At 41.7% G+C, this 27,931-nt stretch overlaps 2 protein-coding genes across 10 annotated transcripts in view; one reads left to right on the top strand and one right to left on the bottom strand.

The window, feature by feature from the left end:
• SPIRE1 (spire type actin nucleation factor 1) overlaps positions 1 to 14,493 on the top strand; it is a 225,816-nt gene extending 211,323 nt beyond the window's left edge. For 7 of the 8 annotated variants that reach the window (XM_025865189.2, XM_073888012.1, XM_073888011.1 and 4 more), the window contains 7 exons: positions 3,370 to 3,512; positions 6,020 to 6,193; positions 10,191 to 10,328; positions 10,908 to 10,978; positions 11,524 to 11,551; positions 11,648 to 11,784; positions 14,105 to 14,493. In XM_025865189.2, the coding sequence (XP_025720974.1) occupies positions 3,370 to 3,512; positions 6,020 to 6,193; positions 10,191 to 10,328; positions 10,908 to 10,978; positions 11,524 to 11,551; positions 11,648 to 11,784; positions 14,105 to 14,360 (947 nt within the window). In that variant the 3' untranslated portion in view covers positions 14,361 to 14,493. The remainder of the gene's footprint in view (positions 1 to 3,369; positions 3,513 to 6,019; positions 6,194 to 10,190; positions 10,329 to 10,907; positions 10,979 to 11,523; positions 11,552 to 11,647; positions 11,785 to 14,104) is intronic. The other variant, XM_025865190.2, reaches the window with a different exon arrangement.
• The window catches only part of PRELID3A (PRELI domain containing 3A), a 155,325-nt gene that overhangs the window by 98,535 nt on the left and 28,859 nt on the right, over positions 1 to 27,931 (bottom strand). The window contains exon 6 of one of the 2 annotated variants that reach the window (XM_025865180.2): positions 25,718 to 26,993. The exons of the other annotated variant lie outside the window; for it this stretch is intronic. Within the exon in view, the coding sequence (XP_025720965.1) occupies positions 26,910 to 26,993 (84 nt within the window). The 3' untranslated portion in view covers positions 25,718 to 26,909. Of the gene's footprint in view, positions 1 to 25,717; positions 26,994 to 27,931 lie in introns of those variants that run through there. 2 annotated transcript variants of the gene reach the window in all.

Below are 27,931 nucleotides of genomic sequence, written 5' to 3' on the forward strand. Positions count from 1 at the left end.
TTTTTTTTTTTTTAATTTTTTTATTGTTATGTTAATCACCATATATTACATCATTAGTTTTTGATGCAGTGTTCCATGATTCATTGTTTGTTCATAACACCCAGTGCACCATGCAAAACGTGCCCTCCTCAATACCCATCACCAGGCTAACCCATCCCCCCACCCCCCTACCCTCTAGAACCCTCAGTTTGTTTTTCAGAGTCCATCATCTCTCATGGTTCGTCTCCCCCTCTGACATACTCCCCTTTTCTTCCTCTCCTGTTATCTTCTTCTTTTCCTTTTTTCTTAAAATATGTTGCGTTATTTGTTTCAGAAGTACAGATCTGTGATTCAACAGTCTTGCACAATTCACAGCGCTCACCGTAGCACATACCCTCCCCAATGTCTATCACCCAGCCATCCCATCCCTCCCACCCCCAACCACTCCAGTAACACTCAGTTTGTTTCCTGAGATTAAGAATTCCTCATATCAGTGAGGTCATGTGATACATGTCTTTCTCTGATTGACTTATTTCACTCAGCATAACACCCTCCAGTTCCATCCACGTCGTTGCAAATGGCAAGATCTCATTCCTTTTGATGGCTGCATAATATTCCATTGTGTATATATACCACCTCTTCTTTATCCATTCATCTGTCGATGGGCATCTTGGCTCTTTCCACAGTTTGGCTATTGTGGACATTGCTGCTATAAACATTGGGGTACATGTACCCCTTCGGGTCCCTACATTTGTATCTTTGTGGTAAATACCCAGTAGTGCAATTGCTGGATCGAACGGTAGCTCTAATTTCAACTGTTTGAGGAACCTCCATACTGTTTTCCAGAGGGGTTGCACCAGCTTGCACTCCCACCAACAGTGTAGGAGGGTTCCCCTTTCTCCACATCCCCGCCAACATCTGTCGTTCCCTGACTTGTTAATTTTAGCCATTCTGACGGGTGTGAGGTGGTATCTCATTGAGGTTTTGATTTGGATTTCCCTGATGCCGAGTGATGTGGAGCACTTTTTCATGTGCCTGTTGGCCATTTGGATGTCTTCTTTGGAGAAATGTCTGTTCATGTCTTCTGCCCATTTCTTGATTGGATTATTTGTTCTTTGGGTGTTGAGTTTGATAAGTTCTTTATAGATTTTGGATACTAGCCCTTTATCTGATATGTCGTTTGCAAATATTTTCTCCCATTCTGTCGGTTGTCTTTTGGTTTTGTGGACTGTTTCTTTTGCTGTGCAAAAGCTTTTTATCTTGATGAAATCCCAATAGTTCATTTTTGCCCGGGCTTCCCGTGCCTTTGGCGATGTTTCTAGGAAGAAGTTGCTGCGGCTAAGGTCGAAAAGGTTGCTACCTGTGTTCTCCTTTAGGATTTGGATGGACTCCTGTCTCACGTTTAGGTCTTTCAACCATTTGGAGTCTATTCTTGTGTGTGGTGTAAGGAAAAGGTCCAGTTTCATTCTTCTGCATGTGGCTGTCCAATTTTCCCAACACCATTTGTTGAAGAGACTGTCTTTTTGCCATTGGACATTCTTTCCTGTAAATAAATAAAATCTTAAAAAAAAAAAAACAAAGACACTAAATATATTTTATGTATGTTTTACTGCAATGGAAAAAAAAATGTTCCAGGAGAAAAAACACTATATATTAAGATATTCTTAGAACATTGATTTGATTTCTTATACACATGGAGTTTTTAGTGATTAAAATTCTTTAGTATTTTGATTTACTTAATCAGATTATATCAAGAACAGTAGGAGCTGATCTTGGTTTTTACCTTTAATTGATATTTGGTCAGACCAATTAAATATTATAGAGATACAATTAAATCACATAATGGATTTCTGTATCTTTCTTGATTGTGGAAATTGTGTTGTTTTTATTTAGTAATTTCTCTTTGGACTGGGACAGTCCAAATAGATGGATCACTTTTAACTTTGTGTTGACTTTCACTTTCTTCACCCATAACACTGCAACAGTCTTACTTTGCAGAGAGAGTAAGAGGAAGTACTAAAAAAAACTCGGTTAGCAACATAATTTATTTCTAATGTTCTCCTTACGTTTCCACAATGTGAATCCAGAACCATTCAAACCCTAAAACATTCTCCTTTTAAACCCTGTCCCAAAATATTACTAGGCAGAAGACAGCAGTGTTACAGTGTTAACATCAAAACTGGAATTTACTTTTCGAAATTTAAATAAAGCTTGATTTAAACCTAAGGACAGAATGTCTTGATAAACATCAAAAATGGAGAGTTTTTATATTTCATCTTTTAAAAAGAATATAAAAGGACTATACATTTGAAAATTTTGGCATGCATCAAAAAAAAAAAAAAAGAAATGTTGCCATTTGCAACAACGTGGATGGAACTAGAGGGTATTATGCTAAGTGAAATAAGTCAATCAGAGAAAGACAAGTATCATATAATCTCACTGATGTGAAGAAGTTGAGAAACAAGACAGAGGATCATAGGGGAAGGGAGGAAAAAATGAAACAAGACAAAACCAGAGAGGGAGACAAACCATAAGAGACTCTTAATCTCAGGAAACAAACTGAGGGTTGCTGGACTGGTGGGGGGTGGGAGGGATGGGGTGGCCTGGTGATAGACATTGGGGAGGGTATGTGCTATGGTGAGCGCTGTGAATTGTGTAAGACTGTTGAATCACAGACCTGTACCTCTGAAACAAATAATACATTATATGTTTGAGGAAAAAAATGAAGGGGGGGAAATCGGAGGGAGAGACGAACCATGAGAGACTATGGACTCTGAGAAACAAACTGAGGGTTTTAGAGGGGAAGGGGGTGGAGGGATGGGTTAGCCGGGTGATGGGTATTAAGGAGGGCATGTATTGCATGGAGCACTGGGTGTTATACGCAAACAATGAATCATGGAACACTACATCAAAAACTAATGATGTAATGTATGGTGACTAACATAACATAATAAAATTAAATTAAAAAAATATTTTGGCATGACATGGGAGTCTTTTTGGACACAAAGAACACATATTTTTACATATTTTACAAGCCTAAGACTCTTTAATTGCAAAATTCTATGGCATATAACATGAGGGCATTTGTATGTACAAAGCTGAGACTATAATTGTGTTTTTATGTATAAATTTGAACATTAAAAATAAATATTTTTTCATTTTTCCTCACTATTTCTGTAGAAAAGTTTATCTTGCAGAGATTTTTCTATAACAATCCTCATAGTATCCCCATAAGAACCTCCAATCTTAATCCTCTAATGAAATAAACATTTCATCTTTGAATGCAGTGTTTGTCACAAGTGACAAAGGGTTTTCTGTTAGAAATTCAAAATCTAAGATTTTTATTTTGTAAGAAAGTTCATTTCAGTTTGGTTCTTTTCATTTCTTTAGAGCCTCCAAAATTCTTGCCCATATCATCAACACCCCAGCCAGAGAGACGGCAGCCACCCCAGAGACGACATTCCATTGAAAAGGAAACACCCACTAATGTAAGACAGTTTCTTCCACCATCCAAGCAGAGCTCCCGATCTCTTGTAAGTAACTGGAAGACTTCGTAGTAACTTAAGGATCAGTTAGACGCCTGTTATCATTAGCTTTCTTGAGACGATGATTAGGAGAAAAAAAAACTTCCAAACGTTAAAATGAACTTCAGACAGCTTTATTTCTTTTTAATATCTAAAGAAAACCCACTCTAACAGTAACCTAAATGAAATTTGATTTGACCATTCTTTGTTCATTTTAAAAATACTTTTTTTTTCAGAAGACTTATCAGTGGTTGAAAATATGTATTATTATTAAAGAAATGCTTTCTTCTTTTTAAAGGGAATTAGTCCGCTTAAAAATTGTTGAAACTCATCAAAAAGTTAGCAGAATCTGACTACGGTACACTATTTTATTGAGGCAGAGGTATGAGGGGAGAATTTTGACCCATTAGAAACCATTGTGCATTGTTTTCAAGTATGTTTTATGATCTTGGATCCAAAGCTGCTGTTTGCACTGGATGACAGTTTTGCTGTTTTCCCAAGACTTCAGGTTAGTCTAGTGGCTTTGATTCCCAGGACAGTAGGTCCCTGCCAGGAAGAATAACAGACCCTCTAACCAAAGGAGGTCTGCAAAGATTCTTTTGTAGTCCCACTAGACTTCACAAATATTTTCAGGTGAGATGAAGACTTCAATCAGTAATTCTACCAGCAACCTAATATCTAATGTTTTCTCAGGTATTCATGAATAAAAAGCATTGGAATATGCTTACTCCATATTTTCAGCCATATTTTTAGGCTATCTTGAATCATCAAGGGTTCAAATGAAGCAATAAGAGATGTCCCTCGCTCCAAGTAGAGGAAGATGGTGTAGTTATTGTGAAGATACCAAGTTTGAACAAAGTTTTATAGTGTTGAATTATTTTTAAGATTTTATGTATTTATTTGAGAGAGAGAGAATGAGAGAGAGCATGAGAGGGAAGAGGGTCAGAGGGAGAAGCAGACTCCCTGCTGAGCAGGGAGCCCGATGTGGGACTCAATCCCAGGACTCCAGGATCATGACCCGAGCCGAAGGCAGTTGCCTAACCATCTAAGCCACCCAGGCGCCCCTATAGTGTTGAAATTTAATCAGTCATCTGTTCCCAAACAGTTCAATTTAAGAACTAGTGATTGCGTGTATGTCAACTCCTGAAAGAATTCCTCTAACTCCTAGATAATCACTGAAACATTGATTAAATATAGCCTCACCAGTGGTTTACCAGTAGAAAAACAGAATTCTAACCAGACAGGTTCAAACTTCAGAATCCAAAGACTTGCTAATGTGAACAACTTTTTGCTTTAGCAAAATATAGTTACTGTCACAGCTTAAAAGTGTGTAAGAGATCACAAGTCCAATAATCAGGAGATTCTTCTCTTCACCCAACTTTTATCTTCGAAGCCAATTTATCATTCAGCTGTGCACCGGGCCTTGTGATCACAGGACACCATTGTTAATGTTAAATTTAAAAATTATCAATGTAGAGGAACTGTCAGATCAATTAAAAGAAATTTCAGCTACTGAGAGAAGTTTTGAATAGAAGAGAAAAAATACCACAGAAGTAATAAAAGAAAGACCATCAGCCGACATCGAGGGCCCAGAAGTGCGTTCCTGACAAAGGGGAACTCTTCGTGTGTGCTAGGTCAGGCTCTGAGTTACTTTTTATGGAGAAGAAGAGCGAGATAAAACCAATCTGCAGTCGCAGAGAAGAGTCTCAATGAAAGGCAGTGGGAGAGCACTTCTTTTCAGCACTGGACGGCGTCCAGGTTCCACACGGAACCACAGCTCCCTCAAAGGGCCCAGCGTGCCAGCTGACACAAAGTAACATCCAGGTCAGAGTTGTGACCCTTCTTGCTAGTAGCTTGGCTTGGGAAACCCATAAAGTCACACTCATCTTGCAGTAGTGCCCTCTAGCTTGGTAAGTATCACTTTTAAAAGTACGACAGTTTAAAACTTTAACTGTATTTAAGGAAACAAGGAATCATTGTGTATTTAGAACCCCTCCACTGAAAATGGCAGAAAGGTCTGCATTGGTACTCATTTTTATTTTTATTGTATCTCCCTCCCTTTCCTTAGGATGTTTAAAACAGAATTTTTTTCATCATTTGGTCAAATGATTGAGGATGATTGCCCATCTAAGTGAAAGGGAACTTGTCTTTCAGCACCTTCCCCAGGGGCTGGGGGGCAAGTGCTGCTTGGTGCGTGCCCCCCACACCCTGCTTTCACAGGCCGGGGGGCGGCCGTTCCCAGGGCAGCCAAGTTAGGAGCATCTCAGGTCTCTGCTGCGTGAACTCCGAGAGTCTCTGGGAATGATTTCCTGGTGTGATTACTGATTTATACCTACGGGAGCAGACGTGGTGTGGACACACACATGTGGAATCTACCGTTAATGTCCTCGGTGGTGTTTTTGTTTTGGTTTTCTTTCATGCTCTGTAACCACTATTTGTAGGTCACTCATGTTCAGCATTATTTTCTCCTTTTCTTTTCCCCCTGCCATTTTCTTTTTCCCTTATCTATTGTTCAGGTTCCTAGGATAACCAGTGTTTGGCCAAGGACGCCTTTCCGACCACTTTTTTCTACCATACAAACAGCTTCTCTGCTCAGCTCTCATCCTTTTGAAGCAGCCATGTTTGGGGTAGCAGGGGCTATGTATTATCTATGTGAGAGAGCTTTTACCAGCAGGTGGAAATCCTCAAAGGTTGGCCTCTTTCTGCTGGTTCTGGGAATTATTTCACTCTCTCTATCTCTTTGACAGTGATACCGCAACTACTGCACTCTGAACAATTAACAGCTTAGATGGGCACTTTGCTTCTGGTCGTTGATTCCCGTCTTTTGTAGGATGCATAGAGGACACCATGAGCTCAGCTGAAAGGAAAATGACCTTGAAAGGACAACAAACTCAAAATGCAGCATCAGATTAGAGGGACCTGTGAGTGACCCAGTTGTACAGAAGGAGCAATGCCATCTCCTCTCCATGTGCAGGGGGCACTCCCCGAGAGCCTGTGGGGCACTCTCCTCCCCGGGCCTTCCCGCCATTGGAACAGCATTTGCGCCGTCCCCCAGCTGACAGAGCAGCCTGCTGCCAGGCCACATAGCCACGGGGACTCTCCCACCCATGGAACCGTGTCATTCCCCGTTTCCCCGCACACCCCACCGTGAGCTCCAAGGGGCTGTGCAACCCTGGGCTCAGAATCTCTCTGTTCCCCAGTATCTTTCATAAAGCTGTGTTGTATGGGTCGGTGTTACATGGTTTTTATGACAACCCACTTCTCTGTAGAAATCTTAAGTTTTCCTTTTATTGATGTGGTTATTTTAAATATTTTAAATTTTATGCCTTTCATTATTTTTTAGATTTTCAGACAGAATATATTTTTTAAAGAAAGGATAATACCTGCCAAATCCCAGTGAAATCAGAAGGCCTCGAACTATGCCGAAAGCTTCCCCAGCCCCCAGAGTAGCACGCACTGCTGAGGAGACTAGCGTTTGCCACTGCCTTTCCACCTCATACAGGCTCCTGGCTTTCCTACGTCCTTTATTTACTGAACCAGCAGCTGGCTTCTTTGTTACTCTTTATTACCCATCTTGGTTTGGAGAAGAGACTCTGAATGTGAATGAAATACGTCAAATTCCTTTCTCTTCTTATGTCATGAAACAGAGGATAGATCTCTATTCTTTTTGCCATTTTAGATCTGGCCCTTTGGGCAGTACGTGGTCAAGTGCAGGGATGGCATTTTAACTCCTGTCACTGTTACTGCTATTACCAAAGATCTGCTGGCATTTTCATTTTTATTATCAATCCTCCCCAAACAGAGATCTCTGTATACTAAGGCTATATTACTGTAGGCAAAGAGTTCACTTTTGAGATTTAAAGTTGAACTTGAAAAAAGAGAAGAATAATTAAACTTAACAGGTGCTATTTTAATTTAAATTTGCCTTGGGTTTATTAAAAACTCAAGGAAAAAAATAGTGGTTTTGGATAATTTTCAAATATCTGCTACTTACAAAGTTTTTGCTCATTAAAAATACTATATAAAATATGCATATTCCCATTCTCTCTGTGGCTCAGAAACCAGAGTCTATATTATGCTCTATAATTTCTGTGCTCCCTTACTCTAACCCTTCTGAATGGTAAACGTGACCAGAATATTGAACAAAAACTCAGGGATTTTAGTGACATACATACAGAGTAAGTTCTAAAGGCTCGTCTGCTCCTATAGCATATTGGAATCTTTATTACAACTCTTTCAGATTTAGCTTCCCTTTCCTAAATTTAGGAGTGAGATTGAAGCACAAGGAAGCAAGGGGATTTTAGAGTCCATGTCTGGCTATGACCGAGTTCAGGACGTGGGGAGGAGTGACCAAGCCCAGTGTAAAGCTCTCACTCACTGTTAAAGCCCTGAGTGCTCCTCACATTTTGGAGCATTAGTATCTCAGGAAGATCCGTTGAGGCTAAGGTTTAATTTGGCTTTGGGGATGTTGAATTAGTATTTTTTTCTCAATTGAAAAAAAATAATAAAAACTAATTCTAGTAACTATTTATTATTTTCTTTCATGTTGCATTAAAGTTTTGTTGTCCTTGGGAAAGCACCAGAATTAAAACATTAGCATTTGACCTGATGGAAATTATTTTATTCAACAGTAATCTGCTTGAAAGTTTAAAAAAGAACAAGAACACACACACAAATACAGTTTCTTACTATGTCCTACAAAGTACTGGATTTGCATATAGTTCAAAGCAGTAAGTTGAAAGTATGCTTGACTAAGTCCATTGTGACTTAAGACTGAGAAGAGGGAAGTGTAGAGCCTGTCAGGTCTATTGTGTGTGCTAGGATATCCCTGCAAATAAAAAGGATTCGCATCTACCGGAAATGTTTACCAGCCCTAGTTGTAAAGTTCATTAAACTGGCACCATTTGCCTTCTTCCCACCTGCACAGCACCAAATCTCAGGTAGTGAGTATCTGGTTAGTTGGTAGATTCATACATTAGATTGTTCCCGCTCAGCAGTTTTGTCACATAGTTAGCTGTCAGAAAATGCACCACAGTCACACTCATTACTAATGAATAAAAAAGGCCATAGGAAAGCTGCTTATGAAATATGTTAAAAGCTGAGAAAAGCCATCATTCAGACGTGTGCAGCCAACAAAGCTTACCTCATGCACAATTTTAGTGGCCTAACCTTCACATAGGCAGTGCATTGTTCCCACTTGACACTAGGCTATTTTCTCAGGGTGGAGCAAAACAGAGTAGATACTGGACAAGCCAATTTAATCCTGTTATCTTTGAAAGCTTTTCCCATTGAAAGAGAAAATTATGTGATGGTGATTTTTTTTTAAAGTATTTTAGACATCTTAGAGCAAATGATACAATCTTCCTGAACAGACTACCTTCCCACCCTCCAGATACTAAGCTCTTCCTCTTAAAAATTCAATTGCAGGATTTTTTCCAAAACATTTTTAAGCAAATTTAACCTTCTTTCAGTCTGCCGAATAGCAATGATTCTGTACTGATTGTTAGTAAGAAGCAGTTCTTCAAACTACTTTTCTTAGTAAATGCTAATGTTTATCAAGTTTGCAACCTAGATTTGTTTTTGTTTTTCTGATTGAAAGACAGAACTGAATGTTAAAACTCCATAAACTGACTGCATTCATAGTCATGTGCGTTCCTTTGGCTTGTTTGATTCCAGAATGCCTGTGAGCAATGCTATTGTGTGTGTGTGGGAGTGAATTATAATGTGTTTGCACTGAGAACATTAAGTTTCAGTGTCCCTACACCACAATGGCCCCTGTGAAGCCTGGCAGGGTGAGAATGCACAAGACCATTCTGTCTTTCTCTTAGATCCACCAATCAAGTGCAGAGCCGGATGGGGAGCAGATGGGGGTGAGGCTCTTTTATTCAGTGGGATCAGTTACATCAACATCTTCCTCGGCTGTTTTTAGGGAAACCATTTAACATAAGACAGCCAACATAAATATTTATTGTGAAATTCTTAAGATTTTCTCCACGTCTTTCCAGTGCTGACTGTGTATTCTGCAGTTGTTGAAAAGTAATAACAGAAACCCAGAGAACTGGGGGGCAGCCTGTGGAGGTTGTCCCAGTAGTTCCGTGTTCCAGTTCCGCTTGTGCCATTAGCGTTTTCCACAATGTGCTGATGTAACTTACCACTAAATAAAGCTTCTCAGTATAAATTACTAACCACATTCTCTTGGCTATTCTGGGTACCACAGACCAGTTTTCTAAATTATACCAATGTTGATTTGTAGTTTGTCTATTAGCATATAGTATAAAACACAGCAGGAAGTAAGGTCTTGGCATAATCGTAAGAGCAAACTCACGTCAATTGGTTTAGAACAAGAAAATTTTCTTCAAGATTTCAGTGCATAGATACATAGCTCTGCTTAATGGAATAGAAACTTGAGGCAAAATATGCACCCAAATGTGAGGAACTTTCCTTTCCTGGAAATTTCAGTAGGCTATGATGTTTGACATGGTCCCCAGAAGTTTTCTGCCATCCGTTGTCTTAGTGTGATTAGAAATTATGTGGTCCCCAGAGTGAGCCAGCTCTGTTCCAGTGTTCATTGGGAAACCTCTTTTCTTCTCTGAAGCTACTAACCAGGTGTCTGATCTGAAGGGAAATTGTGCAGTGCCAGAAAGGGGGGGTGGGAGTTTCTTATTCATGTGGAATTTTGAATTTCAGGAGGAATTTTGCTATCCGGTGGAATGCCTAGCTCTCACTGTGGAGGAAGTGATGCATATTCGTCAGGTCCTGGTGAAGGCAGAGCTGGAAAAATACCAACAGTATAAAGATGTCTACACCGCCCTGAAAAAAGGAAAGGTAGGGCTATTTCAAGTTGGTTGATAAGCAGGGTTAGAAGAATGGTCTGGTCTCCCAAGGGAGTGGTCTGCTGGCAGCCAGATGGTATAGGACTTGTAGGGGACTTTAGGAGGTAAGAGGCTTATTCTCTAATAATACACAATTCCTGTTCTGCCTTGTTTACAAAAAAAAAAAAAGTATTTTTGTTTCTCCCTGAGAAATCAAAAACTGGAAGATTTAAAACAACCATAGTAAATAAATGGCATACCTTCATAAAACCATGTCTGCATTTTAAAGGCTTGTAAAGAAACTATATCTGAGAAAGAAACTGTCTCAGAACCTTCTTCAGATTGATTCCATGATGGTGAGCCTCTGAGAGCTATGGAATATTACTACCTTTTAAAAGTGGAATTATAAGTAAATACAGAGTCAAATTATAATTATCACAGAGCCAAACTTGAAAACAGTTTCTGAATTCCCTTTTCCCTTCTGTCTGCTAACCTTCCCCATTATATAAATGTAAACTGTATTTAGACATGGAAATTAACTGCTGGCAATGCTTTTTTCTCCCTTTAAATTTGTATTTTTCTTTTTTTTTAGCTCTGCTTTTGTTGCCGAACCAGGAGATTTTCCTTCTTCACCTGGTCTTATACCTGTCAGTTCTGTAAGAGGTAAGGTTTTTTGTAATTGATGACCATAGTCAAAGAAATACCGATCGCATTCATAGTTGAATCATTTTCCTACACAGGAACAATATTAGAGATTGCCCAACCCATTATCAGATTGTGCCATGCTTAGGAGTTAATAATACTGATTTCTTCAAAAGAGTAGAGCAAACAGTTACTTGGAATAAAACCTGGAAAATGCTTCTCTGCATGTATTTCTTTTACATAACTAAGATCACTCTAATAATTATATGTCCAGTTGGAGCAGAAAAAAAGTAGATGTGATTGTCATGTGATCTCTGGATAGACAAGTAAGAAAAGCCCAGACAGATATAAGTTGATCCTTTTACAGGAAACAGTATAAGAGTTAAGGTTTACAGATTGTGTTCTTGGTGATCCACAGTCGTATCAAGTTGTTACATTCTGGTAGAAAAACCAGAGAGTTTTTGCAGTTTATTATAGAAATTCATAACCATGCAGCCATTGGCTTCTCTGACTTTGTAGTCCATCTATGGTATCATGCTGAGTAACCTTTCTGATTTTGTATATAGGCCGGTGTGTTCACAGTGTTGCAAAAAGGTAAGCTAAGCTTCGTGAAATTATAATTTGTGTTAATTTTCAGTAGTCTACCTCTTTAACAGTACTGCTCATTCTCGGTTTTATTTGGGTTAATAGATGCGGCTGCCCTCCAAACCATACTCCACTCTTCCCATCTTTTCATTGGGACCTTCTGCCTTGCAAAGAGGGGAAAGTTGCATGAGGCCAGAAAAGCCTGCCACTGGCCACCATCGGCCACTCCGGAGCATTGCCAGGTGAGCAAGGGGCCTGGGACCTCAGAGCATCCTCTGTAAAAGAAGAATGCTCCTTTTGAGGACTGCTGACGAGGTAGGGTTTGGGCTCAGCATGATTTGGGGTGGCTGGGTGGTTGGTTTTAAATATAGTTTTGACTTGCACCCAAGTATCCAAAACTTCCTAAAGGGAACATGGCCAGCTGCTTGAAGGATACTTGAATGTCATCATTTTTTTTCTACTTCAGAAATAATTACTTTTGTGTTCCTTTAAAAGTCTTTTTTTAATTTAATTTAATTTTACTATGTTATGTTAGTCACCATACAGTACATCATTAGTTTTTTTTCTTTAAAATTTTTATTGTTATGTTAATCACCATACATTACATCATTAGTTTTTGAGTACATTGTTAGTTTGTGATGTAGTGTTCCATGATTCATTGTTTGCATATAACACCCAGTGTTCCATGCAGTACGTGCCCTCTTTAATACCCATCACCAGGCTAACCCATCCCCCCACCGCCCTCCCCGCTAAAACCCTCAGTTTGTTTCTTGAAGTCCATAGTCTCTCATGGTTCATCTCCCCCTCCGATTCCACCCCTCTCCATTTTTCCCTTCCTTCTCCTATAATTTGACTCTGTATTTACTAATAATTCCACTTTTAAAAGGTAGTAATATTCCATAGCTCTCAGAGGCTCACCATCATGGAATCAATCAATCAATAGCATAGTCCTCCATGTTATTCCTTATGTTCCACAAATAAGTGAAACCCTATGATAATTGACTTTCTCTGCTTGACTTATTTCACTTAGCATAATCTCCTCCAGTCCCATCCATGTTAATGTAAAAGTTGGGTATTCATCCTTTCTGATGGCTGAGTAATATTCCATTGTATATATGGACCACATCTTCTTTATCCATTCATCTGTTGAAGGACATCTCGGCTCTTTCCACAGTTTGGCTATTGTGGACATTGCTGCTATGAACATCGGGGTACATATGGCCCTTCTTTTCACTACATCTGTGTCATTTTTAAAGCTCACCTTGTTTTCAGTGGAGTTGAAAATTTGCACGTAACAGTCTAATCTTTCTTCTTTAGTTTTGGAAGCAAATCTGTTTAGTTCTAGGTTTCCAATGGTCTGCCATCACTTTGGCTTATCTTCCTATTGTAAATATGGCAGAAATAAAGCTTTATGCCAAAAGCTTTATGGCAATTAAAAAAAAAAAGTTGCCTGAATATCAGTCCCTCTGCTTTTAATGCAGAGTAAGGTTACCATTGGTCCTTAAGGAAGGAAAGAAGGAGGTCAGGCCAACTTGGCTCACGCATTCACAGGGCCGAAAATGTCGGGGTTTTACACACCAGCTGCCCCCGGTCGGGGAGGGAGCCCGGCACTGGTGCTGGGGGCTGGGCAATGCTACTCCTGCACACCGTGGCTGTGGGCGGTGAGGCAAGGAAGCCGTGAGCCCCGCTGGTGACTTGTGCCCGGTACTGCGGCCTCCCAGCTGCCGACTCCACTCTGAGACATGGCCCGCTGTGCCGTGGTAGCCTCCGACTGTGGATCGTCACCTGTGAGCTCAAGGCTGTGGGGCATGTTGTTGTTCCTTTCTGTACCTACTCTAAACTTACGTTCCTGTTTGGTTTCATTAAAGTAGTCCATGAGTAGATGATTCCTAGTTATTTAAAAAAATTACCCAAAACATTTATTACGATGTTGATCTCATTAACTCCAGCTCTCTGGAATCCAAATAATTAGTCACCTACATAGAGAGAATTGTCAGGAGAGGGGAAGGTATATTTGATAAATGCAAAAATGCTAAGGAAGCTGGTCCGAAGATAACTTTTCAGGATTAAGACCAATTGACTTCAGTTTACTATAGTCTGCCCTCCTCTCTGCAGTTAACTCATGTTCACCAACTCTGACGCAGGGTCACTGGAGAAAGAACTTGAAGTCCCTTCTGAATTATCGATAGGACGTTAGCAACATGTACTTTGATTTGTTTTTGTTGTTAAAGTCTACTCTAGATCATGTATGGTATTCAGGTGAATAAATATGCTTTTTTTTCCCAAAAATTCTGGAAAGGACACTAAGAGTTTTCAGATTATTATTTCATTTTTTCTTCCATATTACTATTTCTTACTAAAACATGTTTCCTGGTGTCTTTTTTTAAAAAATATTTTGAATTTTATTTCCAATTAGAAATTCTTCCTTCCTATGGAAGAACATGAGGTGACTCGCCCATTCCATAATGTTTTGGCAACAGATTGACTTTTTCTGCGTGTATTTTCTTAGTATTGCAGTAGAACTGTAAGTAACAATATTCTAAACATTTTGTTTTGTTCCAGGTTCTCCAAATCTAAGTCTGTGGACAAATCCGATGAAGAACTACAGTTTCCCAAAGAGCTGATGGAGGACTGGAGTACTATGGAGGTGTGTGTAGACTGCAAAAAGTTTATTTCGGAAATCATCAGTTCGAGCCGGCGCAGCCTGGTGTTGGCTAACAAAAGAGCCCGATTAAAAAGGAAAACACAGTCTTTCTACGTGTCCTCCCCAGGCGCCTCGGAATACTGCCCTTCAGAGAGGACTATCAATGAAATCTGAGCCCGTGCCTTTCAGTTGCTTTGTGTTCAGAGTCGGCACTAGCGCGGGAGAACACTGAGCTGGGCTGTCTCTCCTTGCCGTGGTCTTAGTTAATAGGCTTGAATTTGCATTAGATCAGGTTTTTGCCGCATCACGTTGTTCCACAGACTGAATGCTTTGTTCATCTCGATTAATGGTACGTGACAGGTCAGCCAGTTGCTCGTCTGCACCAAGAGAGAACAGTAGTTTGAAACTTGCTTGTGTGTGTGTGTGTGTGTGTGTGTGTGTGGAGTTGGAGGCCAGAGACTTTTTCCTTAGTTCAGTTCCTTACTGTTCCTAAGATCATTTCCTGACTAAGGCAAAAAGCTTCTCGTGTGAGAAATCGGCCTCACAACGGTGTCGATGTTCGCACAGTTCTAAGCAGTAAGTCATATTGGCACCTCCACCCGACAGTGTTCCTATCTAATGGACATAGTGGCCGGGCTCTGCCACATACCAGGTCCCCGGGGTCGCCGGGCCAGGCTGTGTATCCGCTCATGGCACAAAACCTGGAAGGATTTGCTCCTATCAAACTGATTTTAAATTGTTGTTGCTCTGAGCAGGGACTTCATGCCTGCATTCTAGTGCAGAACATCTGGGTGATCTGTACACCCCAGTGGGGGACCATTTCCTCTGAGCTGCTGTGTTTCCCCCGGGGCCACGGATCAGTGTCTCCTGAGTGGGTGACATTCACTATCTTGAATGTATTATGGTTAATTGTAGTTTTGTAACAGAGGTCTAAGATTAAAGTTTTGTGGGAGTTTCAGGACAAAAGAAGGCTAAAAGTTTGTCAAGAAGTCGAGTGTATTTTGGTTAACTGTGAGAAGGGTTGTGACAGCGTAGCGTGCCGGCCGTTGCCACACTTCGGGGAATGAGCTGGAGCTCATCCGTTTTCAACTACATTTTCCATAACTTTATAGTCTTAGCCATCACAACTAAATTAAGCCACAATTTGGTACCTAAGGTCTCAAACTGAAATTTATTTATTTTTATAAATGAATTTTAAGGGGAAAAAAAACATTGTCTAGTTCTTTTAAAATTACAAGAAAATTAACCTGCTGATTGACTTTTTGGATGCTTTTTGCACAAGTTTTCCTTGCAAACAACTGGAGTGAGTAGGGTGGGTTTTTGATGGAGGCAGGTTGGAGGGTAGCAGTGTACACTTGAAATTTCTCAGCTTGCTTGTCCCAGGCTAGGAGCTGTCCTCTATTATTTTAGTTATGCTTAGAAATGACCAACCAATCAAATTGCCATTGATGTTTGGAAAATCAGTTAATGCACATGCACAAGAATTTCCTAAAAGCTATAGGACACATCTGTAGTGAGCACTGTAACAGCACCATTTAATAAAAGGCATGGCAGTCACATTTCATTCCACATCCAAGCATAGTTAACATTTCTATATTAGATTAACAGTAATACCTCACAACTGCTCTGGTAGTAGTTTTTAATGGATTGAAATTTACAATTTAGTAAATGGCTTAAAATTACTTATACTTATGAAATAAACTTTACCGATTGACTAAAATAATGCATGTTAACAGTTCGTCTGTATTTGCATGTAAACGTGGGCCACCAGAGAACCCTTCTTCATTTTGCACATGTTTAAATTATTTTAAAGACTCTCGTGTAAGAGATTTAAACATTATATGGGGTGAATCTCATTTATAAAATTTTCCAAGGGACTATTTGGACTCTATACCCCAGATGGTTTGGTGGAAGCCACACACCCTTTGAGGGCCCAAGGTTTGGGCCTTGAAATGACTCCCGGGAGAGGGAATGATATTTGTGTAGGTATATAGACATGACCCACAATAGTATGCTTTTTAAAATAATGACTAGTGTCTGCTGTTACTGAAACATAAGAAACTAAGCCCCTAAAATTAGAGTTTCATTCACATTCACAAGACAGATATCTAGCCCATCTCAATCTTTGGCTTCACTCCTTCAGGTTTATGATGCTGTCTAGGCTGATTAGGGTATTATGAACACTCCTACCAGAGCATTAGAATGTGAATCCTTCAGCAGCATTAACGAGGTTTGTCAAGTGGGTGGGAGGTCTACATGGGACAGTTCACAGTGTGAGAAGAAGACACGTGACACAGTTAAAAGTGTAGAAATCGAATTAGCATCACTTTTTATTGCCAAAACAATTTCTTACAGTTTCTCCCATATCCATGACATGTACCCAACACCTCGACTAAATTAGGTAATTCCCAGAGAGTAACTCACTAACAGCTTATGGAGCGTGGTTTTACCCTTGTTAACCTTAGTCTGAACTTAGGCCTGTCTTCTTCTTAACTACTGAAATGACATGACTTCACAGTATTCCTTTTTTTTCCTGGTTTCTGGCTATTCAGCATTACACATGATCCAACAACAAACTGGCTAGCTGGTCAGAAGGAGATGTGTCTGAGAGCTTGCGTGCACACCTAAGCAGAGCCCTTGGCGCATCCTCCAGCACCTGCGCCTTTTGTCCCAGACTTCATGAGCTTGCCCTGCTGGGAGAGCAGTCCCTCCCCATGGCTTACCTTTCTACCAGTGTCAGAGTAGATAAGAATGCTTGTAAATACTGTAATATATTTATTAATATTTGAAAGACATTCATTCAGTGGACAATGGGAATTAACTCTCCCAGGACAAGTAAAAATGAAATAATTGATATGTACATTGACTTAACACTCTTACTAGATTTCAAGTCTTAAGCCTTTCAAATTAAACCAAAAGGTTGTTATGTAGGAGTTTTAAAAATGATCTTACGTTTGAAGAGATGATGTGATTAGCACCGTGAACTCATACCATGAATTTTTTAAGGCTTTTATTTTTCTAACTGTATTAATAAATATAGCAGTTGGATTTTTGGGGTCACATAGGAGACGTGAAAGTTTTAAATTATGTTGCTATTTGCTAAAGCAAAATGGCAGAAAATTTTGTTCATGCCAAACTGTTCGAAGAACCATGGAGAAATGTGTACACTGACTGGACTTTGACCTGGCTTCCTGTGTTTATGAAAGTCAAGGTATCGCTGGCATTCAGGGTGACTTGACGGTACTAAACGTTTTCCATTCAAGTCTTTTATTTTAAAATTTAGGGAAAAATAAAATGGCTTTCCATCATAACTTCTGTGTGGAGTTCCTATTGTAAAATGGTGATGTCTTTTGGTAACTAGCCGTCAGAAGCCACCTAGGTTAGGAAGGCAAGAGACTTGCATCATCAGAAGTTACGATTGGGTTGAGATCGACAATCTGACAAGGACCACACTAGAAAAATTTTAAAAAGGGGCACCTGGTGGCTCACTCAGTTAAGTGTCCGACTCGGGTTCAGCTCAGGTCATGAATCTCAGGGTCGTAGGATCAAGCCCCACATCAGTGGGGAGTCTGCTGGAGATTCCCTCCCTCTGTCTCCCTCTGCCCCTCCCCCAGCTTGTGCTCTCTCTCTTTAAATAATAAATCTTTTTTAAAAAGGTAAAGAAAAACTTTCATTTATAACAAAAAAAAATTTTTAATGGGGCCACTGACGTAACTCTGCTGTGTTACCAAGACATAACTTCCTCTCTTACCCTCAACAGTATAGGAGATTAAAATTCTGTAAATAGTGTATAATGTTTCATCATATAAGAAGTCACATGAGTGGAGACAAATTATGTTAGAAAAATAAAGCTTTTATGTATTTTTTTCTAAACAGAATTCCTCAAGGGATATATTCCTAAAATGTCCCATAAAAGAATTTCCTATTGTAGCACATAAACTGCTTGAGGAGAAAATTAGATAAACCCATAGTGAGCTTAGGGAAGTTCTTATGTTCCTATTAACTAAATATGGCATCATTTAAGGTATTTATGTATCATAAATATTACCTGATACTGAGTTTGATTCTCATTTACACAAGCTATCCCCTAATTTGTCGGGCATATTTGAGGATCTCCTTGCACTGAAGCTTCCCTGAGAGGTATCTATAACAAGACATTTGTGTGTGTGTCCAGCTCATGATCCAGTGTTCACTGACTTGCTCAGTCCCAGTCAGAGTCCTTGCCTTGTGCCTCCTGGATGCCCGAGGTACAGAAAACTTGGATACCACAAAGAGGAAAGCTTTGGGTAACCTTTCTAACTGTATGTCTTTTTCCTTCCCAGCTGCAGTGCAGGAAGGTGAAAATCTAGCATTTCATAGAACTGTGCTTGCTTATTTGCGCATATGATGTGTTTAGAGACTCTGGTTCTCGTCTATGTGCAGAATGTGCAGACACACACACACACACACACAGATTCATTATAATGTTCATACGGGATATGCTCCTACTCCCATGTCAGCCAAAGGCCCATGTCAAAAAACCTCCTTTTATCCACTCAAAAAGTTGAGGAGCTAAGAACCTACTTAATATAAAACTCTGCCTACAAAATTAAATGTTCAGCTGCAATTACCTGGCAGACTGAATTTGTACTGTTATTCTGGTGCATTCCATTAAAATGTACATGATGGATAGCGTATGTATTTAGACTAGATCTTACTATGCAAAAATTTCTGCAGCTCTCTTTCTGCTGGCAGCAAAATCCGAGCCACTGTGGCATTATTGAAGCAGTGGAAATAAAAGAGCTTCAGAACGAACAAGACAAGGCTCTTGAAAAGGACATCAAAAGTTCCTTTACATCCTGCAGCTTAAGAACTGAAGAATCCTCTGGATGTTTAAACTTAACGCCATGTTCAGCACAACTCAGTGCTCAGGTTTCTTTTGCTGCCCAGAGGGCCTGACCCCGTGGGTCCTGCCCTAGGGATGCTCTCACAAGCTGCCCTAATGAATCTCCTCATCTATGGATTGAAAAAAAGGGGGAACTCCTTTGTCTTGGGTGTGGCTGGCAAGGAGGGACAACCTTGAGCAAGCTTGCTCACTTAAAGTTTGACCTTCTATATATTCTTTGCTTTGGTTATTCCCTTGTGACTGCAGAATTGTCAGTCCCATTCCCTAGGGTGACACAGCAGAGGATGTCACATCCCAACTCCAGGCAGGAGCAGCAGTGTTGGGAAGAGTGGAAATACCAGAGATGAATGAGGATTCCTGTAGAGCTACCCTGAATGTCAAGTTCCTAAGCAAGCATGGTGTGAAAGCTGCAGGGAAGCATGTGGGAGAACGAAGGCTGTGCACAGGTAAATCCGAACAATGTAGCTGTGTGAGAGCTTATAGAGCCCAAGGTGTAAACAAGAGACAGAATCACTTCTACTTTTAAAGGGAAGAAATTATGATCTTCGACATCCCAAAGAGAAAAGCCTGAGAAGATTCCAGCTTGCCCACCAAGGCAGGGGATGTGACTTGAGATAACAAGCCCGGAGTCATCCTAGCACACTCCCAAAGTCATTTCAGAAGTCAGATTCACAGAATATAAACCTGGACTGGCACTCCAGCCCTCAAGTGACTCCTATGACAGCCTGAAATAGTCCCCCAGGTGGAGCCAGTGGTAGACACACCTCATAGCAAGAACTGGACCTTTCTCTGGCCCAACCCTAGCAAAAAGGATTTTTCAGGAACCATGAGCCTTCGTTCTGATGTCTGAAACAAACTAGTCTGTAGTCAGCGAAGCTGATTGTTTCAGCAGTACCGGGTTTCAAGTATCTGAAATGGTTCTTACTTAACTATGCTCCAGACAGCAGAACAGCTCTCAGACGCTGAAAAAGTTCCTTAACATTTCTGGATTTCAGTTTCTTCCATTTTAAAGCAAGAGTGTTGGATGAGGTGATCTCTAAGGTCACTTTTTAACCAGGAAGAAGCATCAACACACTGGATCGAACAGCCAGTACTACATAGGTAACAACCAGTGAATAGTTGAGAGCCTGAGCCAGTCATAACAAGAAATTGAGAAAAATCTTTGTGCATCCAAGCCAGCCCTTTCATTAAAGTGAAGTGTGAAATGACTAGTACTTTCCAGACAATATTTGTGTTGATGACAAACCTGATTATGTGTATTAGACAAACACAAGAAAAAGTGTAAAACGTGCTGCATCTATTTGAAACTTGGGGAGGCAAAGACAAAAATTCAGCTTTACTAATTGCTATAAAGAATCCGAGTCCTTGTGTGTCAGTCATACCTCATTGTAAAAAAAAAAAAAAAAATCCTGAGTAGATCTCCCAAATTTAACAAGAAAAATTTCAGAAAGATGAGTTGATATATATTAAAAACAGGCACAAAAACCCCAGCATTTTACATCAACAACATGTGGTTACTGATGGCTCATCTCCCAACGCTATGCAATGGGAAGACCTTGTCAGACCTGGTAAGTCTTTGATCCCACAGTGTGATGTGTGTTCCTGTCAGATGTAAAGAGAAGCAGGTAGCTGTAGGGGCAACTACGTGTAAAAACTATCTTCATTGCATTTAAAGGAAGCAAACGATCAGGAACTCTTGTTATCCAGCTTGGTCAAAGAACCAGTTACCATGGCTACAGGGAATCCCCAATATATACACCTCCCAGTGTAGTAATGGGACCCCCCAGGCAGAAGCTTGTCTCTTTGGCCCTCTCAGTGCTGTAGACCCCATGACTGCCTGGCTCTCTTCTCCACCAAATTTGATCTCTACTAGTGACTTTCAGAGCTCAAAGTGATCCCAAGAAGGCGTTCGGTCCTCGCTCCAGCAAATGGCATAAGCTCTGTTTAAACATGTCCAGGACCGGGGGCGGGGGGAGGGGCGCCTGGGTGGCTCAGTCGTTAGGCGTCTGCCTTCGGCTCAGGTCATGATCCCAGGGTCCTGGGATTGAGCCCCGCATCAGGCTCCCAGCTTGGCAGAAAGCCTGCTTCTCCCTCTCCCACTCCCCCTGCTTGTGTTCCTGCTCTCGCTCTCTCTGTGAAATAAATAAAATCTTTAAAAAAAAAAAAAAAACATGTCCAGGACCGGGGAGACACTTATTTCTGCAAAGTTCTATCTTTGAACAATTCTAATAGTTGGGAAGTTCAGCCATCATGTAATTTAGTCCTATTGTTTATCCCTTGGTTCTGTCTCATGTGGCTCTACAGAATGTGCCTACTCTCCCAATTGGCTGCCTTAAATAGCCTAGTTCTCCTGTCTCCCTGCAACACTTCCTACTTCTCCCTCCTCCCTTCTGCATTTTTTTCTCCATTGCACTTAGCACCTAACACCCTACTAAATTGTTCCAGGAAGACAAGGATCTCTGTCAGATTTCTTCACTGCCGTATCCCCAGTTTCTGGGAAAATATTTGGCATGTAACAGGTGCTCAATAAATGTTTGTGGAGTGAATTAATGAATGAATGAGCAGGTTCAATATGGAAATGAGAATAAACGATGTATGGTGATTGACATAATAAAATTAAAAAATACAAAGATGGAACCATCAAGATGTCTTCAAAACACTTGTAGTTGTTTTTTGTTGTTGTTAAGATTTTATTTATTTATTTGACAGAGAGAGACGCAGCGAGAGAGGGAACACAAGCAGGGGGAGTGGGAGAGGGAGGAAGCAGGCTTCCCGCTGAGCAGGGAGCCTGATGAGGGGCTCGATCCCAGGACCCTGGGATCACGACCCAAGCCGAAGGCAGACGCTTAACCACTAAGCCACCCAGGTGCCCCAAAAAACACTTGTAGTTTTAATCTGTGCTCTTTAACAGGTAACTGCCATGTGCAGCCCCTGTGTCTTTCCTCTAAGTCAGTAAGTCATTACAGTCCTAAAGTAGCTAATTAGAATAGAGAAACTTGTCACTAGCTCATACCATTAACATAGTTGACTTGGAGCTCCAGAAACCCTATGCGCCAGCCTCGCTTTTTCTATCCGACTCTGATAAATGGCACGCCCCACACATTCCTCTCTGGGCCCTCTTCTGCTTGCAGAGCTCCTGGGTGGAGTCACCGTGCACAGCCCTGCCTCCCCAACCAGCTTTTTCCCATTAACAAATTGATGTGCAGGGGCGCCTGGGTGGCTCAGCTGGTTAAGCGACTGCCTTCGGCTCAGGTCATGATCCTGGAGTCCTGGGATCGAGTCCCGCATCGGGCTCCCTGCTCAGCAGGGAGTCTGCTTCTCCCTCTGACCCTCTTCCCTCTTGTGCTCTCTGTCTCTCATTCTCTCTCTCTCTCTCTCTCAAATAAATGAATAAAATCTTTAAAAAAAAACAAATTGATGTGCAGATATGCAGAGACCCTGGAGACCTATAATTGAAGCTGCTACATAAATGCAAAGGGTATATTTATCAGTACTGAGTTTGTGCTCATTAACTTTTTATCACTTGCCTCTTTCACATTATGGGAGTTAACTCTTACTAGTAATCGTAACATTTGATTAAACTTCATGTGCCAACTAGACTGAAATTTTCAAACTATTCAATTACAGGGGCACCTGGGTGGCTCAAGCTAGTTAAGCGTCTGCCTTCGGCTCGGGTCATGATCCCAGGGTCCTGAGATCGAGCCCCACATCGGGCTCCCTGCTCCGAGGGGGGGCCTGCTCTCCCTCTCCCCCTGCCTGCCCCTACCCCTGCTTGTGTTTCTTTAATAAATAAGTAAAATCTTTTTAAAAAATACTAAACTACAGTTGCCCCTTGAATAATATGGGTTTGAACTGTGTGGGTCCTCTTACTGCAGATTTTTTTTTTCTTAATAAATACAGTAGAGTACTTTAAGTGTATTTTCTCTTATGCTTTTCTGAGTATTTTCTTTAGCCTACTATATTGTGAGAATACAGTATAGGATATGTATACAAAATATGTGTTAATTGACTATGTTGTTGGTAAGGCTTCCAATCAATAGGCTATTAGTAGTAGTTAAGTTTGGGGGGAGTCAAAAGTTATATGGGGCTTTTTGACTGGGGGTGGGCATCAGTGCCCCTAACTCGTGCATTGTTGAAGGGCCAACTGTATTTTCAATTTGTCACAGTAAAACAATTTGGTCATTAAAGGGGTATAAGGAAAGCTATGGAGATAAGCATTATGATAGTAAATATTCTGTGCTGTGTTACTATTAATACATAATTTTTAAAATATTTTGATTTTCAGTAGCTACTAATGAACTACCAGTGATTGAGTACATACCCTATATCAGATATAATATCTCCCTTAATACTCAGCTCTGAAGTAGGCGTTGTTACCATCCTCTCTCACAGATGCGAAACAGGAATAACAAGCTGTCATTTGCCCAAGGTCAGAGCAGCCCAGCATCGGGCCTGAGGCCATCTCCAATTCCAAAGCTGGGCTCATTGCCCTGCTGTGTTTCCTATTAGCTGCTAGGGTTCTGAATCCAGTTCCCGCACCACTGAAGCACTTATGGATGCCCAGAATTGTGTGTGCGAAGCAGAGTGTCTGCTCTTGGCTCCTGAGGAACTGTAAACTGGTTGGCCAAATATGTGAACAGATTTAAAAAAAATAGTCCTGGGGGAGCATAAACGTCTAGGAATAGATAGTAAGCTGTGAGCTGGTATCAGTCAAGGACACGTTCATGGAAGCAGGTGTTCAAGTGGGTTTAGAGGAGGGGGAAGACCCAGTATTCCCCACAGTGCAACCTGTTGCCCACCGGCATCCGAGTCATCTGGGCCAATGCCTAGGCCTGGTTGTGACTTTTTCCAAAAAGGAATGAGAAACCTCTGTAACTTTTTATTCAGGGAAAGTTATAATGAGATTATTCTGGAATGATTTGTCAACAAGAAGTGGAACCGAATGAAAGTGGTTGTACAAATTTAATATAAAATGAAATATTAGTTATCTCTTGCTACATAACAAACTACCCCAAGACACTGTGGCTTGAAACAAGAAACATTTATTATCTCACAAGCTTCCGTGGGCCAGAAAATCAGGAGCAGTTTTAGCCAGGTGGTCCTGGCCTAGCATCCTATGAGGTTGCAGTCAAGATGTCAGCTGTGCCCGTCGTTAGCTCAAGGCTTCCTTGGGGCTAGAAGATCCGCTTCCAAGAAGGCTCCTTCTCACAGCTCCTAACCACATGGATCTCCCTGTCGGGCTCCCCTGGTCATTCATGACCTGGCAGCTGGCTTACCCCAGAGCAGGTGATGCACGAGCGAGCAAGGTACAAGTCACAGTGTCTCCTATGGCCTGGCCTGGGAAGTCATGGAGCATCGCGGAATATTCTGCAGCATCCCACCAGTCACATACTGCTCGGTGTGGGAGGAGACCACGTGGGACGTGGCCAGCCCTCCTGATGGGCATAAGGTGATAAGCACCTAAAGCAGACTGCGCCAGTGAAAATGAGAAGGCACAGAATTGCCCTGAGACCTTTTAAAGGAAGGTTTGGTTTCCAAATGGCTAGAGAGAGAAAGAGCAGGAGGAAGAAGTCTTAAATAACTGAGGTTTTGTATTTGGAAAATGGAAGTGCACTATTTAGCACTGGGGGAACAGAAAGCAGTTGGGTGAAAGGGAACAAACCTAGTTTTATTCATGCTCACTGAGAGATGCAGTGGAATCCCCAAGAAAGGGGTCAGCTTTACGGGCCAGAGAGTAAATAATAGGCATGGTTGCCTCATATGGTCTCTGCGGCATCCTCTTCTGTGTGTGTGTGTGTGTTGCGGGGGCGGGGGGGGGTTACTTACAACCCTTTAAAAATGCAAAAACCGTCCTTAGCTCATAGGCTATAGTCTGCCAAGCCCTGCCCTAAGCAAGCTGTCTTGTAATAGTGGAAGACAAGCATATAGCATGATGAGCAGTCAAGGCCAGAAATCCAAATCAGTCCCAAGTTAGGACTCATGAATGTCCTCCCACTTGCCTCTTTTACCACTGACAGTTAACTCTTCTCAGTGATTATAAAAGTGAAAATACATGCATGACAAAAAAAGTATGTTCCATCAATGAAGCCCAGTGTTCCCAATTCCAGCCGCGCACAGTGGTGCCCCCCACGGGACTCTGCGGCCCAACGGGTGGGCCAGCACCGGCAGTTAGCAGCACCATGGGCCAACGTGCCACCAGGCTGCACTGAGGTGCTGCCCATCCGCTCCCTGTTTCCATCCTCTGAGGTAGTATCAGTGTCTGCATTTTCTGATGAGGAAACTGAAGCTCGGTGGTCACACACTGGTCCAGATGTACCCCCGCATAGCTATAATCCGACAGCTGGCATGCAAAGGGTACCCTCCCCAGCTGCCAAGTCACCCAAATAAATCACCCCGCTGCTTCTTTGGATCCTGAACTGTAACAGAACCTATGAGCACCTGTTCTGAATATATCGGGCTTCACTAAGGCTCAGCCATAAGGAGAGATCTGCTAGGGAAGACTCTTCAGGGGAAAAAGATGAAGTTCACAACAGAGACACCCAGCAATTAACTCCTATATCAAAGTATGCCTAACCCTTCCTTAATGTGAGGGCAGAAATGCTGGAGGCAGAGTCATCTACTCTTTAGAAGCCAAAAAACCACAGGCTCAAATCAGATACAGTTTTAATAGTTGGATCTAACACCAAATGGGTGGAACAGTCTTCAAAGAATACGTAGTACAACCACTTTTCCTACAAAAAAGGGAAACAAACTTTGTTTCCAGAGAGCACCTGGCTCTGCTTCTAGAAGAACCTTCTGGAAGCAGCTACTTAACCAGAAGGTGGGTACCACGCAAAGACCATAGGATGGCCTGTTGTGCTCACACCGCTTTAGAAAGCCCAACTTCCCAGAGGAAGCAGCATCCCAGTAACTTCTGGTGTAGCTGAAGAGTGGTCACAGTAACTAATGTATTTAACTTTTATTCCTACCAAACTCAAGGGCCACAATAACAAGGATGCAACACTGGAAACGAAGGAAAGGCAGCAGGATTCTGGATTTATTTCTATACTTTGGGCAAGAAAATAAAGCAAGTAATATGACATTATCAAAATAACTAGTTTCTCCTGATAGTCCTTTCTCTTCTAAAAACTAAACTGGTTGGTTTAGTTAAAACATAAGGAAAAAGGTATCCTATTTCATGTTCAGAAACTAAAATGAAATAGGGATGCTTTATGTTATTTGCTTTATGCATATAATTAAAAACCCATATCCTAAGTTAAATCTAAGTTCTGTGGTCAGTGGAAGATAAAATCTGGAAAGTCAGCATGCATGCAGAACACTGTTCCATTTGTGGAATGTCACCAAACGTCAGCAGGGGCCCGTCAGCACCGAGCACAGCGCAGAGGCCCCCAGCTGGCGCGGTGGGGGGCGGGCCTCCCGTAATCTCCTGGGGTTGTGATCACAGAAAACTTAGGATCAAAACCCACGAGAAACTTCTATGTGAACGCTGGGAGAAAGCCATTCCCTTTTACACTCTGATATTTTTGGCTTCTGGGGAAGGGATATTAGAGATTTAACTTGTTTATTAAACAAAACTTTCCATTAAAAAAAAAAGTAAAGATAAAGGTGAAGGTAAGCTATAGGCCAAGATGTGGCAAATTCACTTCCTCCCCCAGAGTCCCTTTCCTAAATGTCTCTAGGCATGCACTAATCACGAATGCTCCCTCCGACAGACAAGCGTGGGCGAGCGCGCGCAGTCCCCTGCAGGGGGCCGGCAGGGGGTGGGGGGTGATCGCCTGCCACCTTCGCTGGACCTGCGACTCCGGGTCCAGACGCTGCGGGGGGGGGGGGGGGCGGCTTCACGCTCTGGTGCAGGCGGGGGCTGCCAGGCCCTCCAACTCCGTGTTAAGTCGGCCGATCACCCACTCCAAGGCCTCGCGACCCTGCAGAGAGAAGAGCACTGAGGAACCCCCTGGGGGTGCGCACACCTGCCCGGTGACATGCAGACCACCGCAGTTCGGGGTCCCAGCCCGCTTCTGTTCTAAAGCTTCTACCAGAGGGCACCCCCTTCAAGTGCTGGGGGTACCTACTGAACATCAACATAACAGCAGTGTCCATAGATTGATTATTGTGAAGCAATACTGTATGATTAAAGTTGACCTTTTGCATATTTTCCAAACTCAAAAGCGAGGTTTAATTTCACATGGCTCTGCCACCCAGCTTCCATGATACGGTATCCATACAGCATTTGTGCTTGGGCTGGGGGCGAATTCCAAACAGAGCTGCACAAATACTGAATCCATTCCCAGACCAAAATGAAAGTTACACAGTTCAACTATTTCATACTCAAGAAATTTTGAAAATAACCACTATCACTTTCTTAATAACTACCTTAACATTTTTTTATTTATAATGGAAAGCAAAGGAGAATTAAAAACCCAGCACGTGCCTATGCTTATTTTTACCCCACTTTCAACCCACCAAAAATTGGAAGTGGCTAAGTAACTGACATATACATACCCTTGCCCTAAAAATGCAGCCTTCCTTGGAAACTACACTGGGGTCCCCTGCACACTCTAGCCATTTAGAGGAGTCAAGACAATCTACCTTTCCTGATACTCTTATCCCTGCTTGACAGTGTGGTTTCCCAAGTCACAAATTTCCATGTTCCCCTCTAGAACAGAACCCCTTCCATGACAATTTTAAACCATTACCTCTGCGAGGCTATATAGTTACCCTCCATGGAACAGAGTTACCTACTAGTGCAACAAGAGGCTGTCACGAGAGAAAGGGTTCAGTGTCTCGGCTGATACTGGCTCATGGGGGCAGAGTAGAGTTTGCAGCAAAGTGACAGATGTTCTGCCCTGCACCCACTACCTTT

Source organism: Callorhinus ursinus, unplaced genomic scaffold (genome assembly GCF_003265705.2).
Source record: "Callorhinus ursinus isolate GAN/ISIS: 27379988/994484 unplaced genomic scaffold, GSC_fseal_2.0 scaffold86, whole genome shotgun sequence".
NCBI lineage: Eukaryota > Metazoa > Chordata > Mammalia > Carnivora > Otariidae > Callorhinus > Callorhinus ursinus.